Source organism: Gopherus evgoodei, chromosome 5 (genome assembly GCF_007399415.2).
Source record: "Gopherus evgoodei ecotype Sinaloan lineage chromosome 5, rGopEvg1_v1.p, whole genome shotgun sequence".
NCBI classification, from domain to species: Eukaryota; Metazoa; Chordata; order Testudines; family Testudinidae; genus Gopherus; species Gopherus evgoodei.
Window position 1 is genome coordinate 25,811,568 of NC_044326.1, and position 22,459 is coordinate 25,834,026.

Consider the following 22,459-nt stretch of genomic DNA (forward strand, 5'->3'; position numbering starts at 1 on the left):
AAGAAAGCCAATACCTAAAGCAGGTGATGGGGGAAAAAGCAAGGAGAGTACAATTGAAAAGTGCATTTCACATAGAAAAGAAGCAGAAACTCTGCTTGTTTATCACCACTTTGGAAATAAACCTAAAAGCACAAGAACAAAACTATCACTCAGCATTTGGTTCAGCAGTAAGTGCTCTGGAAGGACAGGAGATGGTCTCATTGCAAAGCAGCAAAAGTATGGAACAGGTTTGTTTTTGTACCTTTTAATTCTTGTGTTTTGAATTGGTGTGTTATATTTTGCAGCAATGGATCTGCTGATACAGGTGGAATTTTCTTCATAGAGTTTGTGGCATTTTGTCTTGTCTTATTGCTGGGCTGATGGGATTCATGGTTTCTGAAGTCTGGGATGTTTACTTTCACCTTACTAACCTTTCATAACTGGTATCGCTTGTAGGAATGATAGTCATCATCACTTGTTAACTGATTGTATTAAACCCAGTGCAAAATATATTGGGCCTCCTTGACGTCAGTGTAGACACCTCCCCATGGAAATATGCTAAGGCAAGAACGCATTGCATTCTCTGTGATCAGGTGTGAAGCACATGGGTCGGAAGCTGGTAATTCTACTGTTACCTGTGCTGTATATATCCTGCAGGTAAAAGGCTTGAACCACACGTAGCACCCTTGCAAGGTGCTGATTGGCCTCCGTTTGCCGGATGGACCTAAAATGAGGACATGCAATGCACATACACCAAATTCATGTTAAAAAAATTGGAGGAGGAAAAAAAGAACGCACTCCTATCTAATGCATTCACAAAGCATATCGATGGGATGGGGTACACCTAGAAATCTACTTCTAGTGGACACACAAATCCAGGTTAGGTAAATCCTCCTCATTCTAAGTATAATTAACTAAGGGAAGTCCTTTCTCTGTCAGATACTTATACAGAGTTGGTAATACTTTTGAAATATGAGCCTTGCACTGAAGTTTGTTCCTACTTATGCAATGGAGTTGTCTGGATTTTATGATCAATAGTTTGTGTAAATTGCACACCTAGTTGAGGGTTCAAAATTCACAGAGTGAATGTGAACTAAAAATACCAAGTTATATTAATGGCTGTAATGTATTACCCTCTGGCTCCATCCAAGAAAGCATTTAAGCATGTGATTAACTTTAATTACAAAAGTAGTCCCATTGAAACTAATAGAACCACTTGGGTACTTAAAGTTCAAGAAATTGCTTAAGTACTTTGCTGGACTGTGTCCGGAGCACTCAGCACCTTACAGGATCAAGTCATGAATGTACTAAAAGCTTGCTGGTGCTTAGTTCTAGACAGATGCTTCATGATGCTATTTCCATTTAAATATGTTGCATCAGATTTCATTATATTCATACTGATGAATAGAAATTCATTTATTAGCAAGAACATCTAATGGATTTATGTGGATGGAAACAAATGCACAGATTTTTAAATTGACAGTTGTATCATGGCCAATCCATCCTCTTCTCCTATATGTGTAGGCTACTTTTCACAATACATGATACCCTGTACTAGGAACTTTTTACTCATTGTTTTCATGTTGCCATTTGAGTTACATTTTATGGCAGGACACTAAGGAAAAAATTTTAAAAGACCCTTAATTTGTCCTTCATTTATGCATATAAAATCATTAGTGTGCATAGGTCCATTATTGGCATTTATTATATGTTTCTGTTATGTCTATTATCAGTAACAGCTATACAAACTTATGGAATGCAGTGGAGTTGCACAGATGTCACTAATGGGCCTATGCTGAAGAAGAAATGTGTAAATGAGGATGTAAGAGGACCTGAAGAACTTTTAGTACTGTTGTTGATAATGATGAAGTAAAATATGCAGCTTGACTTTCAAAATCCAGGTTGGCTTTGCAGGGCTGGCAGTTAGGAAAAAAATATCAACATGCTTTTACTACAAACCTAGCAAATTGCAGCAGGAAATCATTATGAATAGGGTGACCCTATTTCCCTGTGCTGAATATGGGACACCTGGTAAAATTACTCGTGTTCAAGAGAGTCCAATGGCAATCAATCAAAACCATGCAACATTCAGATAAACATCAAGTTGACTGAGCCTCTGTTAAAAAGAAATACTGCAGCTGGATTCTTTTTATTTACTTTCTTATCTTTATGGCTTTAGGGTTTACATGGGGAGGGGTGATGCACACACACTCCCATAAGCCTCTCTTACATAGAGAGGGTGACTGACCAACCCAATCCACCCTGCCTGGCGTCAGGGGAGGCTCTAGACATTTCGTCGCCCCAAGCAGGGCGGCATGCAGCGGGAGGCACTCTGCCGGTCGCCAGTCCCGTAGCTCCGGTGGACCTTCCACAGGCGTGCCTGCGCAGGGTCCACTGGTCCCGCGGCTCCAACGGACCCTCCGCAGACACGCCTGCGGGAGGTCCACCGGAGCTGCCTGCCGCCCTCCTGGTGACCGGCAGAGCACCCCCCATGGCATGCCGCCCCAAACACACGCTTGGTGTGCTGGGGTCTGGAGCCACCCCTGCCTGGCGCTCTCCACCCTTCATGCCTGGCTGAGCCCCTGGGATGAACCCGTACCTGGTGCTATGTCTTCCTGAAGTAACATGGGGGGCACACAGGGTCACATACCCCCCTCCTCAGATTTCTGCCAGAGTGTGGCCAACAGCAGCCTTTTGGCCTTATGCACGGGGGGGGGGAGGGACTGGAGCTGCTTCCAGCCACAGAGGAGGAGGATGGGGAAGGGATGACCTGGCCTGTGCCTTTGCAGAGCTCATCTCTCCCCTGACTCCACTGTGGCCGTCAGCAGATTGTCCCTTCCTGCGTGCACAGTGTTGAAAGGCAACTAACATGTCCTGGCTGCTGCTGGCCAGCGACATAACCCAGTTGCCTCCTGTCCCTTGGCTACAGCATGGGCAGGAAGGGGTTAAGCCTTAAGGATGCACTATGCACCAGGGCTCAGGGAACCTGACTACAGGGGCTTCAGCGAACTAGACAGAGAGGTGGCTCAGCAGAGGAGGGTGCCTAGGGGACGGAACAGCCTCGCGTTGCCTGGGGGTAGGACCCAGGATGGGTGAGGCAGGTGAAGAGGGTGCTAAACCTCTGCCCAGGGGGCTGCTGTGCAGCCTGCAGGGTTGGGGTGTGAACAGGCTGCAAATTGCTTCCCTCCTTCCCCAGCCACTCCAGAGCTTAGCTGAAAGGCGGAGAGGCATCCCTGTGCCAGCGCTGTGCAGGGCTTTGGCACATTCAGGGATTGGCTCCTCCTGGCTAGTGCTCAGGGCAGGAGGGTCTTGTGCTTTTCCAGGGTGCTGGCCCAACCAGGGGCAGTGAGGGAAGGAGGGAACCTGCTGGCCAGGCTATTGGTGAGCTGAGAGCTATGAACAGGGGCTGGTTCTCCACACAGTGCTGGGAGCAGGACGCACCTGCTAGGGGGGATAGGAAAGAGCAGCCGGGCTTGGGGGGTGGGTAAAGGCACAAAGCAGGGAGAGGGCAGCAAGAGGGGGAGCACCTAAAGGGCCGATGGGTGAGCAGCAGAGGCAACATGTTAACCGGAAGCTACCAGTACGCAGCCAGTTCCGGCTGGAAATGGGATGCGGGAGTGGAGCCCTGCTGGCCGAGAGACAGCACACAGTGGGGACTGTGCCAATGCTCCAGTAGAGGGAGTGGCTGGCCCTGCATGCTGCAGCTTCTTCCTACCACTAGCCTTGCACACCCACCCCCATAGCCACTGGACCCCACCTCCACACTCACCACTGGTGGGCAGGTGGCAGCTGAGCAGGGATCCGGACACTAGCAAGCCCCACCAGTACTGATGAACGGGAGACAGAAAATATGCGACAATTTGCCCATTTGTAAGAAAAAGTTGGGACACCTGCAGGAGGGCTGAAATATGGGACCATCCCTTAAAAAACAGAACATCTGGTCACCCTAATTATGAGGCAGTAAACATGGAAACCCATGGTGCAAATTTTAACATTTTTCAGAGTGGAACCACACTTTGAGCAATATATTTGTCTTTTGTAGATTAAGGTCCTGATCCTGCTTGTTACAATGTTTGAGGGAACTCCTGTGCCTGAATGGAGCCCCACTGAAATCAGTAGGGCTCTGTGTGGGTGCAGGAACACACACATTCTACTTGCAGGACTTAGATCTAGAATGTAAGCTGTGTTTAGAGTACTCTTCAGGGCAGGGGCCATCTCTTATATGTTTGTACAATGTCTAGCACAATAACACTGGCTTCTAGGCAATACGAAAATACAATACAAAATTAATAGTAATTAATATATTTTCCAAAATTATATACACTGCTACCTCAATATAACGCTACTTGATATAACATGAATTTGGATATAACGTGGTAAAGCAGTTCTCCAGGGGGGTGGGGCTGCACACTCTGGTGAATCAAAGCAAATTCGATATAATGCAGTTTCACCTATAACGCTGTAAGATTTTTTTTGGCTCCTGAGGACAGCATTATATCGAGGTAGAGGTGTACTGGAAATGTGAAGGTAAAATCCTGCTAATAAGTAATGGAATTTTTATGTGCATCTTCTTGTACCATCTTGAAAACATTCTTCTTTAGGCTTTTAGCTGCAAGCAAGACTTCCTTGTTTTCCTTCTGTTGCATAGGAGACTTTTTAAAGTTATGAGATGTCTGTATATCAGAAGACTTTAGCCAGTATTTCTCTGGTTGTGTGTGAGTCACTTTATCTCTGTTGTAACATTTTGTGTTCAGAAAACACTTTGGAACACAACTCTATAAAAGACCAAGGTAGAAATACATTTTCACCCTGCACACTTTTAACTATCAGTTAAAGATTCTGTATGTTTCTCATAAATATTCATTATTTGCCTTTTGAAGCAGTAAATGCCTCTTCTGCTTACTCTCTGTTTTTCAGCATTCAGACAATCCAGAGAATGACACAGTTGTGCTAGGAGCAAAAGAACTATTGTAAACCCATAAAAGTACTTCATATTGTTATCTTCCTCTGTGTTTATCAGGAAATTATGTCCACTTCAGTCCCAAGTGTGATGCATAATTCCTCCATGAATTTGACTCATAATGTCTTGTATGGCGTTCTCTTTTGCTGTAAACTGAGACTCCCTTCATACATTTTGAATGACTTTTGGGCTAATGAAATGTATGTGGTTCTCTCATGAATAATAAACATGTTCAGTATCAATAAAAGGCATTCATCTGAGCACCACAGAAGCTAAGGCGAGCACTTAAACAACTTCTGAAAAAAGAAAATATTCACATTGCATTACGAGTGGTGAAACTTAAACAATATATTTTTTACTCATGGAGCCTTCATTTGAAAGAGGAAAAGAATTTTGTTATTGTGTTAGAGCACCAAGTAATGAAGGATTTGATGTTCTGAATCTTAATGTTAAAATTGATACTTCCTGGATTTTCCAGGATTTAGAAGATGTAGAGCATGGAAGTACAAGGGAGTCTGAAGGGGCAGTAAACAGTGTTGAAATGGAGACCTTGAATCTCAGAATAAAACAGCTGGAAAAGTCAGAGCAAAAACTGAAAGACATTTTAGAGGACTACACAAAGTCAAATTCTGTACTAGGAGACAGGTAAATGCATTTTTTGTATTTTAGATTTTAAAGTATGTTAAATGTGTGCTTTTTTATTGGATGTCATAATATAGCTTAACTGTTCTAGCACGAATGAAAACATGGATTCCAGACTGAATTATCAGATTATAATTCTAATGATCAAAGTCTGTCATTTTATTACATAATTCACACATTCAAGACCACTGGACCTGGTAACATAGTTTATATTTCTTCCTCTTTTCAAAGTGAAAAGTTTATTTTGGAATCAAATAATGGTTGATGTCAATTATGTGTCCATTTGTAATTTTGCTTTGTATTGTCAAACAAAATCAGTAACAGTATTGCTCAAACAAATGACTCCATTAAGCATCAGTTGCCCTAGGTGAATGTTTCTTTATACATGGCAATAGTGCTATTCAAAGCAAAGCTAGATGAGATAGAAGATATATAGGTAGGTTCAAAAGGACATTCAAAGATAATTGCCTGCATCAGTATATTTTATTTGTTTATTACCAAAGGTCTCCTCCTGTACAGCGTGCACACAAATAAAGACAGTCTGTGGCCTGAAGATCTTGCAGGATATACAGAGAAAGCTAGAGGAGGGCAGGACTTTGTAAGGTTGTTTGTCAGAGGAGTGTATAGTTATTTTAAACATATGCTTTGTGGAAGAAGTGGGGTTTCCAAGAGAGACTTGCAGAACCAGAGGCTGGTGACTTGGCATATTAGATTAGAAAGGGCCCTTCACTCCTGGAAGACTGTATGGTAAAATGTATGGAGATGGGATTGAGAAGAGAAGAGGAATGGGGCCTCATTGTGGGAGGACATAACAAGGAGACAAAATCTAAGGTAGGATACAGGCTGGCAGAAGATGAGGTGGGTATCGGTGAGGCTGGCGAAAAGGAGGTTGTGCTATTTTTAAGACAGGAGATGATCAGAGACTAGAAAAGCATTTTTGTCCATAAGCCAGAGGAAGATTTGGGTTTTAGAAGTGTTTAGAATGTGGAGAAGATTTGGGTATGGCCTGTCTGAGAGAGAGGAGTCTAAGCTGGCTCCCATGTTGTGAGCTGAGGCTACAGAGAGGTTACTAACAAGGAAAGGAACGTATTTTGTGCTAAATCTCAGTTTTATTGTCAAAAGCCAAAGCAGATGGGTATAAGTCATAGCAAGCTTTAATGTCCAGTATGAAAGATACCTTACAAGAGATGTTACATGGCAGTATGTCTTGCATTAAGCCAGCATAACTCGTGGTGGAGTACTTCCTATTGGTTTTCTAAACAGGAGGGATATATGATGTTACTGTTGCTGATGGTAACATTTGCATTCATCAGTCATGGGTCTAGCAGAATCCTGGTGTCAGATAACCATGTCTCTTTTGGCTACAAAGTATGCCCAGTTATGATAGGTGTCCATTTTGTACGCCACAACGGGCTGCCATAAACCACTAATGAAATGCTTCTGTTTGCTTATACGTTTCAAACCACAAGTATCCTTTCCTCCTTGTGCATCTCTGCATCCCAGAGAAAGATTAAATGTAGATATTTACAATTAAGTAGAGCCATAAAGGCCTTTGAGATTTTCCAGTGAAATGTGCTACATACATGCAATCACTATTTAAAATTATTTGTTAATTAGTTATCAATGATCAGTTATTAACTATTAATTATCAGTGGTATAGTGTTAATTACTATTACTGTTGTGAGAGAAAAGAGTGTAAATAGAGAATTGATGATAGATTATTCTCTTGAAACAATATTGTGAGGTATTGATTCAGAAGCAATCCTATTTTTCAATGATGTAGAGCAAAGGAGCTGGAACGGTCACAGAAGAAACTTTTTGAAACAGTTGACCAATTGAATGCAAAGCTACAGCAGGTAGAAAATGCAAACCTACGTGTTAAAGGGAAGCTCCGAAACCTTCAGGTGGAACTGACAGATTTGGTAAGTTGGATATTGTTTAAATGAAATGCTTTCGCTTATCTCCATGTGGATGACTTGCAAATCAGTCTCTCTACCGCTAAACTGTCTCCTTTCATTGGTTCTCGCATCTCAGCCTGTCTGGCTCACATGTCTTTGATGACTTGCCATCTTAAACTGGATCAGCACTCCTTCCACTTCCCCACTTTTCTGTCATTTCTGACAACACCACCATCTTCCCATCACTTATGTCTACAGTCTCTGGGGTACTTTTGAATCCTCCTTCTCCCTTGTCCCAGATGTCCAGGGCAACATGGGTATATTTCCTTTTCATCAGCAGTTACAACTGCAGCATTTTCATTTGAAGCTCATTAATGTAGTGAAAGGCAGTGTAGCATAGTATACCTGTAGTTGTCGGCAGCTCTCTCTCGATACAAGGATGATGTCTGCCAGGTGGAAAAAAGTCATTGATGAGACTTAAAATGGCTGTTCTCTGGGTTTTCCCACATCTATGACAGGTGGTTGCTTGGTGAGAGCACAACCTCTGGCCGGGATGCTTTCCTTCCTCCTCTACCATTTCTCAGCCTCTTGAGTAAGGCAATTCTCTTCAAACTGAGCTGAGGCTTGATGTATGATGCGACACCATTGCAGTCTATTGCCAGCCAGCTCTTCCCAGTTTGTGGGATCAACGCCATCCTTCCTAAGATATACTTTCGGGGTGTTCTTGGTGTGTTTCCTCTGTCCCCCATGAGTCCTCTTGCTCTGACTAAGTTAAGAAAAGTGGACTTGCTTCAGAAGACGAGTACTAGCTTGCACACAATGGCCAGCCCAGAAAAATTGATGTTTCATAATCTTCACCTCAGTACTGGTTATGTTAGCTGAAGAGAGAACTCTGGCATTGGTGCGACGATCATCCCTTCTGATAAGGAGAATCATCCTAAGGCAGTGCTGGTGGTACCACTCCAGACACTTAAAATGACTTCAATATGTCATCCATGTCTCGCACCCATAAAGAAGAGTGAGGATGACTACTGCATTGTAGACCAGGATCTTAGTTTCCATCCACAGATCTCTGTCAATAAAGACATGATAAAGCAACTTTCTGAAGGATGTGCTGGCACAACGGATCCTATGTTTGGTTGTTATTTCGCGATTGGCTGTATGGGAGAGGTGGCTACCAAGGTAAGAGAAATGCTCAACATTTTCCAGTTCACCACTGATAACAATTTGTGGGAGAATGGGGGGCAACTTGTGCTGCGGCAGGTTGGGTGGAGCATCTTAGTCTTCCCAATGTTGAGGGAAAGCCCCAGGCTATGATAACCCTCTGAGAAAAGATTTAGAGTGGATTGCAAGTCAGATGCCTGGGTGGATTGTTGCATGACAGATCCAAGAGAAATGTAGAGAACACCACCAGCCATTGTTTATGGCACTTATTGACCTAACTAAGGCCTTTGATTCCATTAATTGTGACGTGTTATGGAAGGTGCTGTCTAGGTTCAGTTGTCCATTGAAGCTCATTTGCATTCTCAGGGTACTCTGTGATGGAATAAGCCCCCCTGTCCTTTGTAATGGGTTGGAGACAGACCTGTTCACCATCTGTGTTGGTGTTAAGCAGGACTGTGTTATTGACCCAACCCTTTTTTTCATCTATCTTGCAGTGATCTTGATTCTTATTGGGGATCACATTTCTTCTGGAATTGGGATTGAGTATTGCATGGATGGCCAGTTCTTCAACCTGTGGCATCTTCATTCTAAAACTAAGGTCACCAGGACTGTTATTACTGACCTTCAGTATGCTGATGAGTGTGCTATCCTTGCACACACGGAAGCACACTTCTAGTACTGCTGTAGAGTCTCAGTATTGCTTCACATCACTTCTCAACTCCTTTTTCCATTTACCCAGGATTAGAGGTGCCCATGATTCTTTGACACTTCTTCTGGTCCCTGGAACAGGTTCATAGGAATTGGAGTTCCAGTCCTTTTCTCTTCAAACGTCTCTTGACAGAATCTTTCTATCCCATCCTTAGTTTTCCACATCCTTTCTCGCTGTCCTCTTCCTCCCTGCTTTCTTTGCTGATCGTTCTTCTCCCATTCTTATCACATGTCCAGCCCATCTCAAAGGTGTGCTCTCCAGCCTGTCTTTGAGGGTCCCAAGTTTATCTTCCCCATAATTTCTTCCATATGCACTCTGTCTACCCTCCCCTCACCTGCCATTCTTCTAAGTATATTTTCTATTACCTGTATCTTCTTTTCTTCCATCTCTTTGAGACCTTCTATAGAGCAGGCTGGGACAAACACTCACAGCATGCACTTTTCCTTTCAGTTTATTACTTAATTGCCAGTCCCATAATACTCCTGCTATCTTTTTTACTTCCACACATTCACATTAGATTCTTCTTTTCAATTCTCCAACTCTCCATCTGATGCCACTAAGTGTACTGCCCAAGTACACCAATTATTTTTTCTGATTCAGCTTTTCTCCTGATACTTCAATCAACAGCTCTTCTTCCACCTTCCAAGCTTACATAACTTCAGTTTTCTTGGGCCAGTTTGTCACCATTATTTGGAAGATGGCGAATCAGTTACCCCAGACAAGGTAGCGTGTTTTAAACGACCCATGCCATCTGAATTGAGAGCTATTTCGTGTTCTGAGGGCAAAAGCTGCCCTATCCTAATTGCTCCTTTGCTTAGGTAGGCATTGGCATTTTTATAGAGTTTATTGCTTATACTGGTGAACACTTGGTCTCCAAAGCCGTATTTGCCGCTTAATGAGTGCTCTTGCTCTCTACCAAGCAGTGGTTACAGTTGGGGTTTTCCCTTCATGGGAGCTGAGACCGCAGCAGCATTATTCAAACTCCTCCAGCACTTTTAGGGTATAGTGTCTCAGTATAACAGATAGTATTAAATTCAGTAATTTCTAAATCAACCAGTTTAGAACTAAAATATATTTTTCAGAATTTGTCTAAAGAGTTCCTGTTCTCTCATCAGAAAGTAATTTCGTTTAAACCTAATAGTCTGATCTTGCTTGACATAGCATGACTTTCATGCTTAGTGTTAATCTCATTACTGTACTTTTGTTTCATCAGTAAGCCCCCTAAAAATCAATAGATTAGAGTGTAAAAACACTGAGCTGAAACAGTACTTAATGGGATACTGCAAATGCCTCAGTCAGACCTTCTCTGTGCTTTAGTGTCTGCTGAAAAATTCCCAAGTTTGCATTATGTTATTTGATGGCCTTTAGTTGGTTCAGGGCTAATTAATAAAATAAGAAATGTTTGTTTTTCTTTCATCTGACACATTTGGACTTTATATCATGACCCACACATTCATGTAATGTGATTCATCTGAAAATGAAAATTATCCATATTCATTTACATGTGGAACACTCTCTGGTATCTGACTATTAAGGCCCACTACCCTTTCCTTCTTCACATGTCTTCCACATAACCAGGGGCCCTGTAATAACTGAGCTAATTAATGATGGCTAAATTAGAGGGCAAATGGGTTAACTGACTCTTATGATTATATAAATTCGGATTCATATATTTCATTGTGCCTCTTCCCTCCACATATGTTGATTGTAAGCTTTTTGAGACTGAAACTGTTTTTTCACATGTGTTTGAAGAGCACCTAGTACAGGGGTCTCAAATTCAATTTACCTTAGGGCCAGTGCAGTCCTCAAACACTCCTAGCTGGCCAATAATGTCACTCATGCCTCCCAGAACCCGCCCCCCACAACTCCACCCCCTACTTGCCTAAGGCTTTGGGAGGGAGTTTGAGTGGGGGAGGGGGTCTGGAGTAGGGGATTGGCATACAGGGTGCAGGCTCTGGGAGGGAGTTTGGGTGCAGAAGGGGTGAGAGGTTGGGCTCTAGGAGGGAGTTAGAGTGGGGGAGGGGGTCAGGGGTGCAGGCTGTGGGATGGAGTTTGGGTGCTGGGTACAGGTTCTGGGCTGGGGCAGATGGTGGGGGTGTGGGAGAAAGGGTGGGGTTGCAAGATCTGGGATGAGGGAGGGGTGCAGGCTCCTGGAGGGAGTTTGGGACTGAGGAGTGTGTGGTGAGGGGGTGCAGGCTCTGGGAGAGACTTTAGGGATGGGAGAGGGGTATGTGGGAGGGGAGATGCGGCACTTACCTGGGGCTCCAAGACAGGGAAGGCTGGAGGGTCTCCGTGCACTGCTGCCCTCAGGCACCACCCCCACAGCTTCTCATTGGCCGCAGGGACACTTGGGCCGGAGGCTGCGCTGCTGGTGGTGGATGGGGCCCCAGGCCATTTTAAATCGCCTGGGGGATGCATGGAGGGTGGATCTCCCAGGGGTGGCAGGCAGGGTCAAGGGAGAGACCCTGCAGGCCACATTGGGGAGGTTCTCGGGCTGCAGGTGGCCTGTGGGCCTGAACTTTGAGACTCCTGACCTAGTACAATGTGACTAAGAACCTAATTGTGACCTCTGGACACTACTACAGTATAAATATTAAACAAATATATGTTGTATAGTTAGCAACTGATTATATGCATTTTAGTCCATAAAAGGATTTTGATTTGATGAGTATCCTACATTATGCAAAATGAACTAAAATATTAAATATCAAAGCAAACATGGTTTTTAATTGAGATGTTTTGGTGGTGGCTGAAGCGATAAGGTAATGGGCCAAATTCTGCTCTGACCTCCACATAATATAGTCCTATTGATTTCTGAAAAGTTTTTGTTCATATTATTCCTGGGCTTTGGCTATATGATAGTTCAGAAGAGATGGGCAAAATTATTGCTCAATTAAGAAAAGGAAAAAATATTGTGAAGAGAGATTCTGAATCATAGACGTGTGTCTATTGTTGTTTTCATTCCCATACTAATCCCTGAAACTTGCAGGTTCAAAAACAAGAAAAGGCAGAAAGAAAACAAAAAGAAAAGCTATGGCGACTTCAGGGCCAGTTGAAGACAAAAGAGGATGAAGTAAAGAGTCAGTCAGCATATTTTGAGCACTACAAACAAAAGCAGAAGCAGAAGACAGCAGTGTTGAGAGAACAGGAGTTGTCCCTTCGGGGTCATGTGTCCAGGCTGGAAAAGGAAGTCCTAGATCTCAATGCCACTACAGCTTTTCTGTTCTCTGAGCTAGGAGAGGGAACTGTACAATATCTCCGATGCAAACTGGAAGCAGTATTCAGTGGAATTCAGGGATCTTTGCACTTTAATATGAATATAACTAAAATAAAAACTCTCATTGAAGATGTGGATCATTACATGAAAAGCCACGTATGGACACTGCAGCAAAATCTGAAGAGGTTACAGGAAAAAGAAGAAGGTAATATTAGAGAACAAGCAGACCTACTAACTAAACTTCAGCACACCCAGGCCAACGAAGACTTCCTGACCAGGAAATTTGAGGAATCTTGCTGTCGTGTTTATGAGCTGAAATTGTCTGAGATTGGCCTTCAGGAGCAAGTGGAGGAACTTATAGAAGAAAACAGCACTTTAAAGGACAAACTGGGAGCAAAGTTACCAAAAGAAGCAGAAAAGGAGCTATTGCCTGCAGGAATGGAAAATGGAGAAAATAAAGCTGTAAGTGGTTACTGGGTAAGTGAACGTAATACAGAATGTGGTTAACTTTTACTTTTATGCTCAGTAGGGAGCGGTGTGAAGGAGAGCCCCTCATGTTCAAGAATTACCTAACTGCATGTGTCTCTTGATAGTTCTGGGCCTGCGGGATGAATGGTTATCATTTCTACTTGAGTGGGAAGCATCACTCTTCTGCTCACTGCTGCAACTTTGGGCCTTAAAGTAATATTTTACATCATTTGTTGACTTCTGCTATTACAAGGCAGAGTAAAAGGCAGAGAAACTTGAAAGCCAATGTGTCGCTTCCTTGGTACATTGTTAGAGGGGCAGAGAGGCACTCAGACACGGATAATGAAGTGTGCCATGGAGGGACTGTTTATTTAAAGTAGGTAGAGAAAGGAGGTCTGTATGGCTGAGACTGGGAGAATGCATGTTTTACAGTTCAGGGCAACTGCACCTGTTCTCCCGCTCTGTGGTACAGCGAGAGCACTGCTCTCAGGCCTCCCTGGCTGTCACATCTCATAGGTAGAGATTCACATCTCTCTCTCCCTTCTGAATGGAGCATCTCCAGGCTGAACAGTTCCTTACCCTCACTGTGTTACTCCAGCAAAAGACAGGCTTCTAAGCAAGCTTCTTTTGCCCTCTTTTCAAAGACTAAATACCAGCGTGCTTGCCCACAGTTATAAGTTACCATCCAGAACTTCCTGTGCAAGCCTTTTTTATTCTTAAGGTAAAAGCACTACAGAGAAACCATACTGAAAATAATAAAACAACCTACTTACCAGATGTCACATCAACCCTAATACGGAAGGAATAATCCTTCAAAATCCAACCCAAGGGTCTTCTTTGTAGTTTCAAGTTAATCTCAGCTTCCGGTCAGAACAGCACACTTGTTACATATTTAGTCTGCCCTTCCTACAGTTTGGGGTCTCCAATTTGGAGTTTCCAGGATCAGGTAATTAACAGATAATTGGTTTCCCTCTCCCGGAGGTAGCTTCAAAAGGATGCATTTGAAGTGTGTTATTTGCCCTTTTTCTGACCCTCAGATATTTTCTAGGAAATTGACTATACACACATTGTCTCTAGTAGTTCTTTGAGGTTCCTCATGTCTCCCAGAGATTGTATTAATTCTGTCTTCCAGCTAAGAAAGTTCCATGCAAGTCCATGATAGTACATAAACATTTGCATTTTTAATACAACAAACTTAATTTAATACGGTAGGATTTTGTCAGTCTGTCACAGCATGTTTGAAAATTGAGTTAGGAAAAAATATCTGTAAAGTTGTTAAGGTCTGAGCTTTGGTTTTCTGTTAGTGTTGGTCACAAAAGTTAAAGCTGCCTAAGACACAGAAAGCCCATCTCTTTCTCCAGCTTTTTAAAATACGATGCAGGGTGTATAAAAGGAGAACTTGAAGGACAATTTTGTTGCCTTATCTCTGAGCTAACAACAAGGGTGCCTTCATGGCTTTATTAGTAAGAAATAATAATGCTCAATTTTCTTTTTCCTTTGAAGTACACCTCTATCCCAATATAATGTGACCCGATATAACATGAATTCGAATATAATGCAGTAAAGCAGCGGTCTGGGGAGGCGGGGCTGCGCACTCTGTCAGATCAAAGCAAGTTTGATATAACGCAGGTTTCACCTATAATACAGTAAAATTTTTTGGCTCCCGAGGACAGCGTTATATCAGGATAGAGGTGTACCACCTTTGTAGTGTGTGCCTGGGAAGAGGTTAACTTGCCCTTGCACCTATTGCAGGATAATGAGATTTATCTTGTCCTGTGGTTACTGTAGTCAGCTGATAAATTTAACAAAAAAAATTCCGACTTCTCAGTATTCAGTAGAACAGTGACTTGTTTGAGGCAATTGAATTTGTTGACCCTCTCCCTAACTCTCTGCCAAAGCTTTGTTTCAAAGGCTTCAGTGGGCCCAGTGTTCATTTAGGACCAGATCCTGCCATCCCTATTGAGGCAGAAACTCTGACAGAAATCCAGTGTTTTCCAAGTATTGAAGCCAGTAGGAGTTTTGCTTGAAAAAGGAGTTGGAGGACAATACTTACCTTTGCATAACTATGTGCTGTTAGGCTAATAAGAACAGTTAGGGACATAACCAAAGAAGAGAGTGCGGAGATGTGCCTCACATTGGAACGGGGCAATGTGGGCTTGTTTCTTTGTGTCAGTGCAAGTTATCACTTGCCAAGAAGTCTTGTGGAAACAGTGACATCCAATTACTAGAGGCTGATGTGGTATATTGTGTAAAATCTCATCTCACACTGAGTATCTAAAGAAGCAATGTGCCGTAACACTGTACTATATTTGGGTGTGATGGTGTTTGAACTATAACGTGGGAATGTAATTATCTTGCAGGTTAGCCCTGCACACCAATTATCTCTTGGGCAGGCTTCAGATACTCCAGGCTTTTTAACATTTGAAGTTTTTAAAAAATACGGCTTTTTTTTGAAAGTGCACTTTGTTTTACATTGTTAGCTGGGCGTCATTGAAACATATTTATTAATATTTATATTACATACACACCTAAAGGCCCCAACTGGGACTGGAACCCTATAGTGCTATAGTACACACATTAAGGAGCAATTTTTGGCCTGGAGAATTTACTCTCTAAATAGATAAGGCAGATAAAGGTCCAGATAAAGGAAGTATTTATTCTCTCTGTTTTACAGAAGGGAAACCAAGAGGACAGGTGACTAGCCCAAGGTCACACACATGAATCAAATCCAGATCTTCTGAGTCCCACCCCAGTGCCTTAACCTCACGACCATTTTTCCTCTCATATTAATAACTCCTTTTTGACAGGTTTTTGATTGGGACTAATAGGGGAGGGATAGCTCAGTGGTTTGAGCATTGGTCTGCTAAACCCAGGGTTGTGAGCTCAATCCTTGAGGGGGCTATTTAGGGATGTGGGGCAAAAATCAGTACTTGGTCCTGCTAGTGAAGGCAGGGGGCTGGACTCGATGACCTTTCAGGGTCCCTTCCAGCTCTATGAGACAGGTATATCTCCATATATTATAATATATAGCCTTGTATTGTAGGAAGAAGTCAAGACCCAAGGAACAGAACTATTGGTATCCTTCAGTGTGCAAAGTGTCCTTAAATACATTGATTGATTGATTTACACAGCATACTTCTTTCTGTTTGATAGACAGTTGAATCCCTTAAATGACATGTCAAACAGCAACAACAGCACCACACATAATTTTCTGGTTTGGTGGTTATATTTTTTCTCTTTTGTAAAACATTAATGAGAATTATTCTAGCATGAAACGTTACTTTAGGATACTGAGGCACAGCTTTAAGCTGTGTATAGTAAAAGGAGGAGGGAGACCTCCAGTGGTATATTGTAGTACTGCTGATGGTTCCCACTCCCTCTCCCCCTGTATTTCAGTAGAGTTCACTGATCTTCTCATTGCACTGGTCTTGTAGTATCCAAGACAGAGAACTTGCAAAGTGTCATGATTTACATGTTAATCTCATTAGTGTCCCACCATTACTGTAAAATGACAAACAGTATGAAATATAAAAAGGAGGATTTTAAAGTTTGATAACTTTTCAGCCAGTCCATGCGATTAATCATTATTTAATACTTGTTATTGAAGCAAATGGGAACATTTGACTGTTCTTCACTCAGAAAGGAAATGTGCCTACATACATATATCATAGTAAGGCATAAAGGATGGTAAAGCTATCAGTAAAAGCATCAAGCAATAGGCATGTCTACAATCCTTGAAAGCTAGTATAATTGCTAAACTTCTTCATGCAATATTACTGAATTAGACCCTGGTTCTACAGTGAGCTCCACGTGGGTCCAGGTTCTAATCATGCAAAGCTCACTGAAAGGTCTGGATTCTTATGGAGCACTCTCAGAGATATGAGCAGGGCACTGAGCTCAGCTCGGCTGCGTTTTCCCTAGTGTGCACATGAACAAAAAATTTTGGACAGGCAACTGACTGAAAACATCAGTTCTTTTGTTAATTAGGTATTGTGACAAAGTTCCTCCTCTACCTTGGTGGGTCCTGCGATTATTGGCAGATTTGCTCACCTCAGTGATCTCCCCCACAGTCTGGATCAGCTCCTCCTGTGTCTGATCAGGAGTTGGGAGGTTTGGGGGGAACCCGGGCCCGCCCTCTACTCCGGGTTCCAACCTAGGGCCCTATGGATTTGCAGCTGTCTATAGAGCCTCTTGTAACAGCTGTGTGACAGCTACACCTCCCTGGGCTACTTCCCCAAGGCCTCCTCCAAACACCTTCTTTATCCTCACCACAGGACCTTCCTCCTGGTGTCTGATAACGCTTGTACTCCTTAGTCCTCCAGCAGCACACCTTCTCACTCTCAGCTCCTTGTGTCTCTTGCTCCCAGCTCCTCACACGCACTTCCTCTCCTCTGGCTCCTTTCCATCTGACTGGAGAGAGCTCCTTTTAAAACCCAGGTGCCCTGATTAGCCTGCCTTGATTGGCTGCAGGTGTTCTAATCAGCCTGTCTGCCTTAACTGGTTCTAGCAAGTTCTTGACTACTCTAGTGCAGACCCTGCTCTGGTCACTCAGGGAACAGAAAACTACTCACCCAGTGACCAGTATATTTGCCCTCTACCAGATTCCTGCACCCCACTGGCCTGGATCTGTCACAGTATTCACAAGAAACAAAGATCAAAGCCCAGGTGAATGGATGGAATGAGGGAGAAGGATGTGGGAGGGGACAGCTGAATTGATTTGGTAGGCAATGTAATTCCATAATATATATTTTCATGTAATAATCTATGGTGTCACAGCATTTTCTATTATATCACTGCTGTGTAGCCATCTTATCTTTTGGATTATTTCCTTATAAAGTATGGACAATGTGACACTGCCTAGGGGTATTTAGACATGAAAAGTCACCCTGAAATTTAGAAAAACAAGGTTTAATTTTTTAAAAAAGGTTGCCTGATGTATTTTTCTGAATTTACCAAATAACTTCAAAATTCCTGCATTGTCACACACATCTGTGAACACTTCTGTTCTGAAATGAATGGAAATTTCTGTGATTCAATAGCTATCTCCTGTGCAAGTCATTTAAATGGATTTCCTCTGCTGTTGTACCCTGCCATGAGGAGTGCATGATCAGAAAGGCACAATTCCTTCTATGCTCTCCTTCCTCCCTAGGGTTAGTAATTTGCTGCTGTTTTACCACCTCTGCTGCACTAGTACAATTGCTCTCATCTCAGCTGACACCAGGGACCTCCTAGTTAAATGCATAATTAAATAGTTTCTTATGTCTTGGAAAGGAAGAATGGTCTTTGTGGTTTTTACAGGATTGCAAGTCACAGAACTGGGTTCTACTCCCAACTCCTTCAAACTATTGCTATGAACTTGGGCAAGTCTCTTAGCTGCTATGTGCCATAGTTTCCCCATGCATAAAATCAGGCTAATACCAACCTCCACTTTCTTTGCACATTTATAAAGCATGCTGAAAACATTAGATGGAAGATGCTATAGAAAAGAAAATATTTATTGTTACAAAGTGTGATTGGTTGGGAAGCAGAACTTGGGATTGGGAAAAAAAATATAAGGAACACAGTAAAGAAAATTGTGCAGCAGTTTGTGATATATTTGTCATAAACAGATAGCTAAGGGTTAATGTTCTTTTACCTGTAAAGGGTTAACAAAGGGAACCAAACACCTGACCAGAGGACCAATCAGGAAACAAGATTTTTTCAAATCTAGGTGGAGGGAAGTTTTGGGTGTGAGTTCTTTGTCTTGGTTCGGTGACCCTCTCAGCTCTGAGAATGATCTTTCTATCTCCAGGCTTTCTAATCTTCTGTTTCCAAGTTGTAAGTACAAGGATAGTAAGACAATAGGTTTATATTGTTTTTCTTTGTATTTACATGTGTGTAGTTGCTGGAATGTGTTAAACTGTATTCTTTTTGGATAAGGCTGTTTATTCATTTTTTCTTTTAAGCAATTGACCCTGTATATTGTCACCTTGATACAGAGACCATTTTATGTCTTTTTCTTTCTTTTTATATAAAGCTTTCTTTTTAAGACCTGTTTAAGTGTTTTTCACTGGTTAAGGCTAAGAAATGAAGGGAGGGGGGAAATCTTTTTGTGTTAGATTTACTAAGCCTGACTTTGCATACTCTCTGGGTGAGGGGGGAGAGAGATTTGATCTCTCGGTACTTGTGTTTCAAGGACTTGAAGCAGGGAGGGTGGAATCCCTTTGTTTAGATTCACGGAGCTTGAATCTGTAAATCTCTCCAGGAACCCAGGGAGGGAACACCTGGAGGGGAAGAGGGAGAAGGAAAGTGGGTTATTTCCCTTTGTGGTGAGACTCAGGGCATCTGAGTCTTGGGGGTTCCCCAGGGAAGGTTTTGGGGAGACCAGAGTGAGCCAGACACTGGAATTCTGGCTAGTGGCAGTGATATCAGATCCAAGCTGGTAACTAAGTTTGGAGGTTTCATGCTAGCTTCTCATGTTCTGAACTCTAAGGTTCAGATCTGAGTAGGAGAGTTATGACAATATTACTAGATCTCCTAGTTTTGTTAAACTATTATTTCCTTTCCCCATTTTTCCCCCATTAAGAATCCTGACCTATTTTTTCAGGGTGAGCAGCTAAATCTGAAGAAGGAGGCAGTCTTGGATCCAGTCAGAAACAAAGCTCGTCAAACTCCATCTTTTCTACAACATACCAAACAGTCTCATACAACAGCAAGTAGGAATTCTGTTTTATTTCAGATACACTACTAGTTATGGAAGTGGTTCATTAAGGGGTGCATATATATGTGTCTAAGGGGATGTTTGGATTTATCAGATGTATGTGGTCTGCTGACGTGCTATTGTGAACTCTGGTCCCAACATATCTCATAAACTGAAGAGAGTTGGGCTTTGGTAGTACAGGGAAACCCCGCTATAACGCGTCCCGCAATAAAGTGAATTCGGATATAACGTGATCATAAGGTGCGATCATAAGTTGGCTCTGGCCGCCCCAAGCAAAAGAGAAACAAAAAAGCGGCCGAAGCGCTGCAGAAATGCAAAAAAGAAAAAAAAAGAAAAAAGAAAAAAAATGGCCAGAGCACCGCCGAAACGCAAAAAAGAAAAAAGAAAAAAAAAGGCTGGAGCGCCACCGAAGGAAAAAAAACAAAACAAAAAATGGAATGTGCCTTCCCCACTGCCTCTTCTGCCCTACACCCACCTTTTCTTTCGGCGAGAAGAACCATTCTCCTCCCCAGCTGTTCTTTGCTCTTCCTCTGCCCCTTGCACGTCTCCCCTGCTCTCCTCAAGTGTTTCCCTCTCTCGCTGCATGGCTGAGAGCCCCCGCTGCTGGAGCTGCACCCTTTCAGTTACTGTTGTAGGCAGTTCGCAAACACAAGTCATTTTCTGCCCAAAAGAAATTGACCGGCTTGAAACTGACTGGCTTGAAATGGTAAACCTTGCTATACTGCGACCTCGCATTTATCGCCATCAAATTTTTTTGACCCCAATCATCGTGTTATAGTGGGGTTTCACTGTACTTGAATGTGAAACCTCTGAGGAAAAGCCTAGGAGCTGCAAGAAGTTGTAGAAGTGATTCATTATGAGACACGTCTCCCTGTAAGTCACTACTGAACCAATGTTGCAGTATAGTATTTGTGTGTGCTGTGTGACTGGAGGAATTGTCTTTCAGATCAGATATAAAACCAATGTCTTGATCACTTGGATCTCAAAAGAGCTCAGCATTCACCCAGCTGTTCCCATTGGAATCAATGGGAAATTTTCAGTTGATTTCAATGGAAGCAAACGTAGGCCATTTTTGAAAATCACATCTATAATTTCTCTGTACCATCTATAAAATGTGGATAGCACTTAATCTCCATGTGTAAAGCACTTTGCGATTTGTGGATGAAAAACCATACAAAAGAACTTATTACTATTACAGTACAACCTCAGTTTTTACAAACATCAATCTTATAAATGCCAGTTATACAAACCATTTTTCTAGATGGAAGAAAAATCACATAATGAAAGTTATGTTGATAATAAACAAGTTGACATAGACTCATAGACTCTAGGACTGGAAGGGACCTCGAGAGGTCATCGAGTCCAGTCCCCTGCCCTCATGGCAGGACCAAATACTGTCTAGACCATCCCTGATAGACATTTATCTAACCTACTCTTAAATATCTCCAGCGATGGAGATTCCACAACTTCCCTAGGCAATCTATTCCAGTGTTTAACTACCCTGACAGTTAGGAACTTTTTCCTAATGTCCAACCTAAATCTCCCTTGCTGCAGTTTAAGTCCATTGCTTCTTGTTCTACCATTGGAGGCCAAGGTGAACAAGTTTTCTCCCTCCTCCTGATGACACCCTTTTAGATACCTGAAAACTGCTATCAGGTCCCCTCTCAGTCTTCTCTTTTCCAAACTAAACAAACCCAATTCCTTCAGCCTTCCTTCATAGGTCATGTTCTCAAGACCTTTAATCATTCTCGTTGCTCTTCTCTGGACCCTCTCCAATTTCTCCACATCTTTCTTGAAATGCGGTGCCCAGAACTGGGCACAATACTCCAGTTGAGGCCTAACCAGCGCAGAGTAAAGCGGAAGAATGACTTCTCGTGTCTTGTTTACAACACACCTGTTAATCCCTTCTTGTTCTCATGCTCCAGTGCATTGGAAATTACTTTGCACTCATTTGAAGTACAAAAAGAAAGTGTGCGATACTGCAATGTATGCATTGTACCTACTGTAATTTTGAGATGTCCAATTTTATGAAAGTTTTGATTTTATGTACTCCTCAATTCCCAACTAATTTGTGAAAAAGGGGTTATACTGTAAATATTATTAATTAGTATATGTTGTTATCAAATCACAGTGTTCACTTGTCCATCACAACGTGTGTGATTAATCTCATATCATACTGGTTTTGCATGTATAGAGCTTACAATATTTTTCATTCTCATGCTTCATGCCAGATTTTTTGTTACTTGGCATACGTCATTCAGCAGCCTTACACCTTTTCAAATGCTCTATCGTAACAGAGATAGCATCAGAATGTGGCTATGGCTGGCTTAATAATGTGGAAGGGTTGCCAAAGGAACTTCTCATACCATTTTTAGGGCACAGCTCCAGTGCCTTGGTGGAAATTGCTGAAGAACCCAGGCTAGCTGACGCTGAACAGGTGAGAAGAAAGTTATTGCTATTTTTTGCTAACTTTGCAAGCACAGCGTTATCTGTGACTCACAAGATAAATAAGGAGTAGACAGAGTGAATTTAGGAATTAGTATACAAGTAGGTCTTCCAGAACAAGCTGTCAAAATTTTGCTCTAAGGTGAAGACAGATCTACCCAGAAAAGTACTATTTACATGTTGGTATTTTCCCCTTACAGACATTATTACTATGCATATATAACACAGATATTGTCTGTCTGTATAATAAAGTAATGAATTCCAGCTCTTGGATCTC

The 22,459-nt window shown here is 42.4% G+C and overlaps 1 protein-coding gene across 12 annotated transcripts in view; it reads left to right on the forward strand.

Moving 5' to 3' along the window:
- Positions 1 to 22,459, forward strand: part of C5H4orf50 (chromosome 5 C4orf50 homolog) — a 130,802-nt gene continuing 108,343 nt past the window's right edge. For 10 of the 12 annotated variants that reach the window (XR_004000496.1, XR_004000497.1, XR_004000498.1 and 7 more), the window contains exons 1-6: positions 1 to 227; positions 5,418 to 5,584; positions 7,365 to 7,503; positions 12,342 to 13,046; positions 19,624 to 19,732; positions 22,035 to 22,174. Coding sequence is in view for 7 of the 12 variants with exons in the window: in XM_030563319.1 (XP_030419179.1) it covers positions 27 to 227; positions 5,418 to 5,584; positions 7,365 to 7,503; positions 12,342 to 13,046; positions 19,624 to 19,732; positions 22,035 to 22,174 (1,461 nt within the window). In the remaining 5 variants the exon portion in view is untranslated. Of the gene's footprint in view, positions 228 to 5,115; positions 5,585 to 7,364; positions 7,504 to 12,341; positions 13,047 to 19,623; positions 19,733 to 22,034; positions 22,175 to 22,459 lie in introns of those variants that run through there. The other 2 variants (XM_030563321.1, XM_030563323.1) reach the window with 2 other exon arrangements.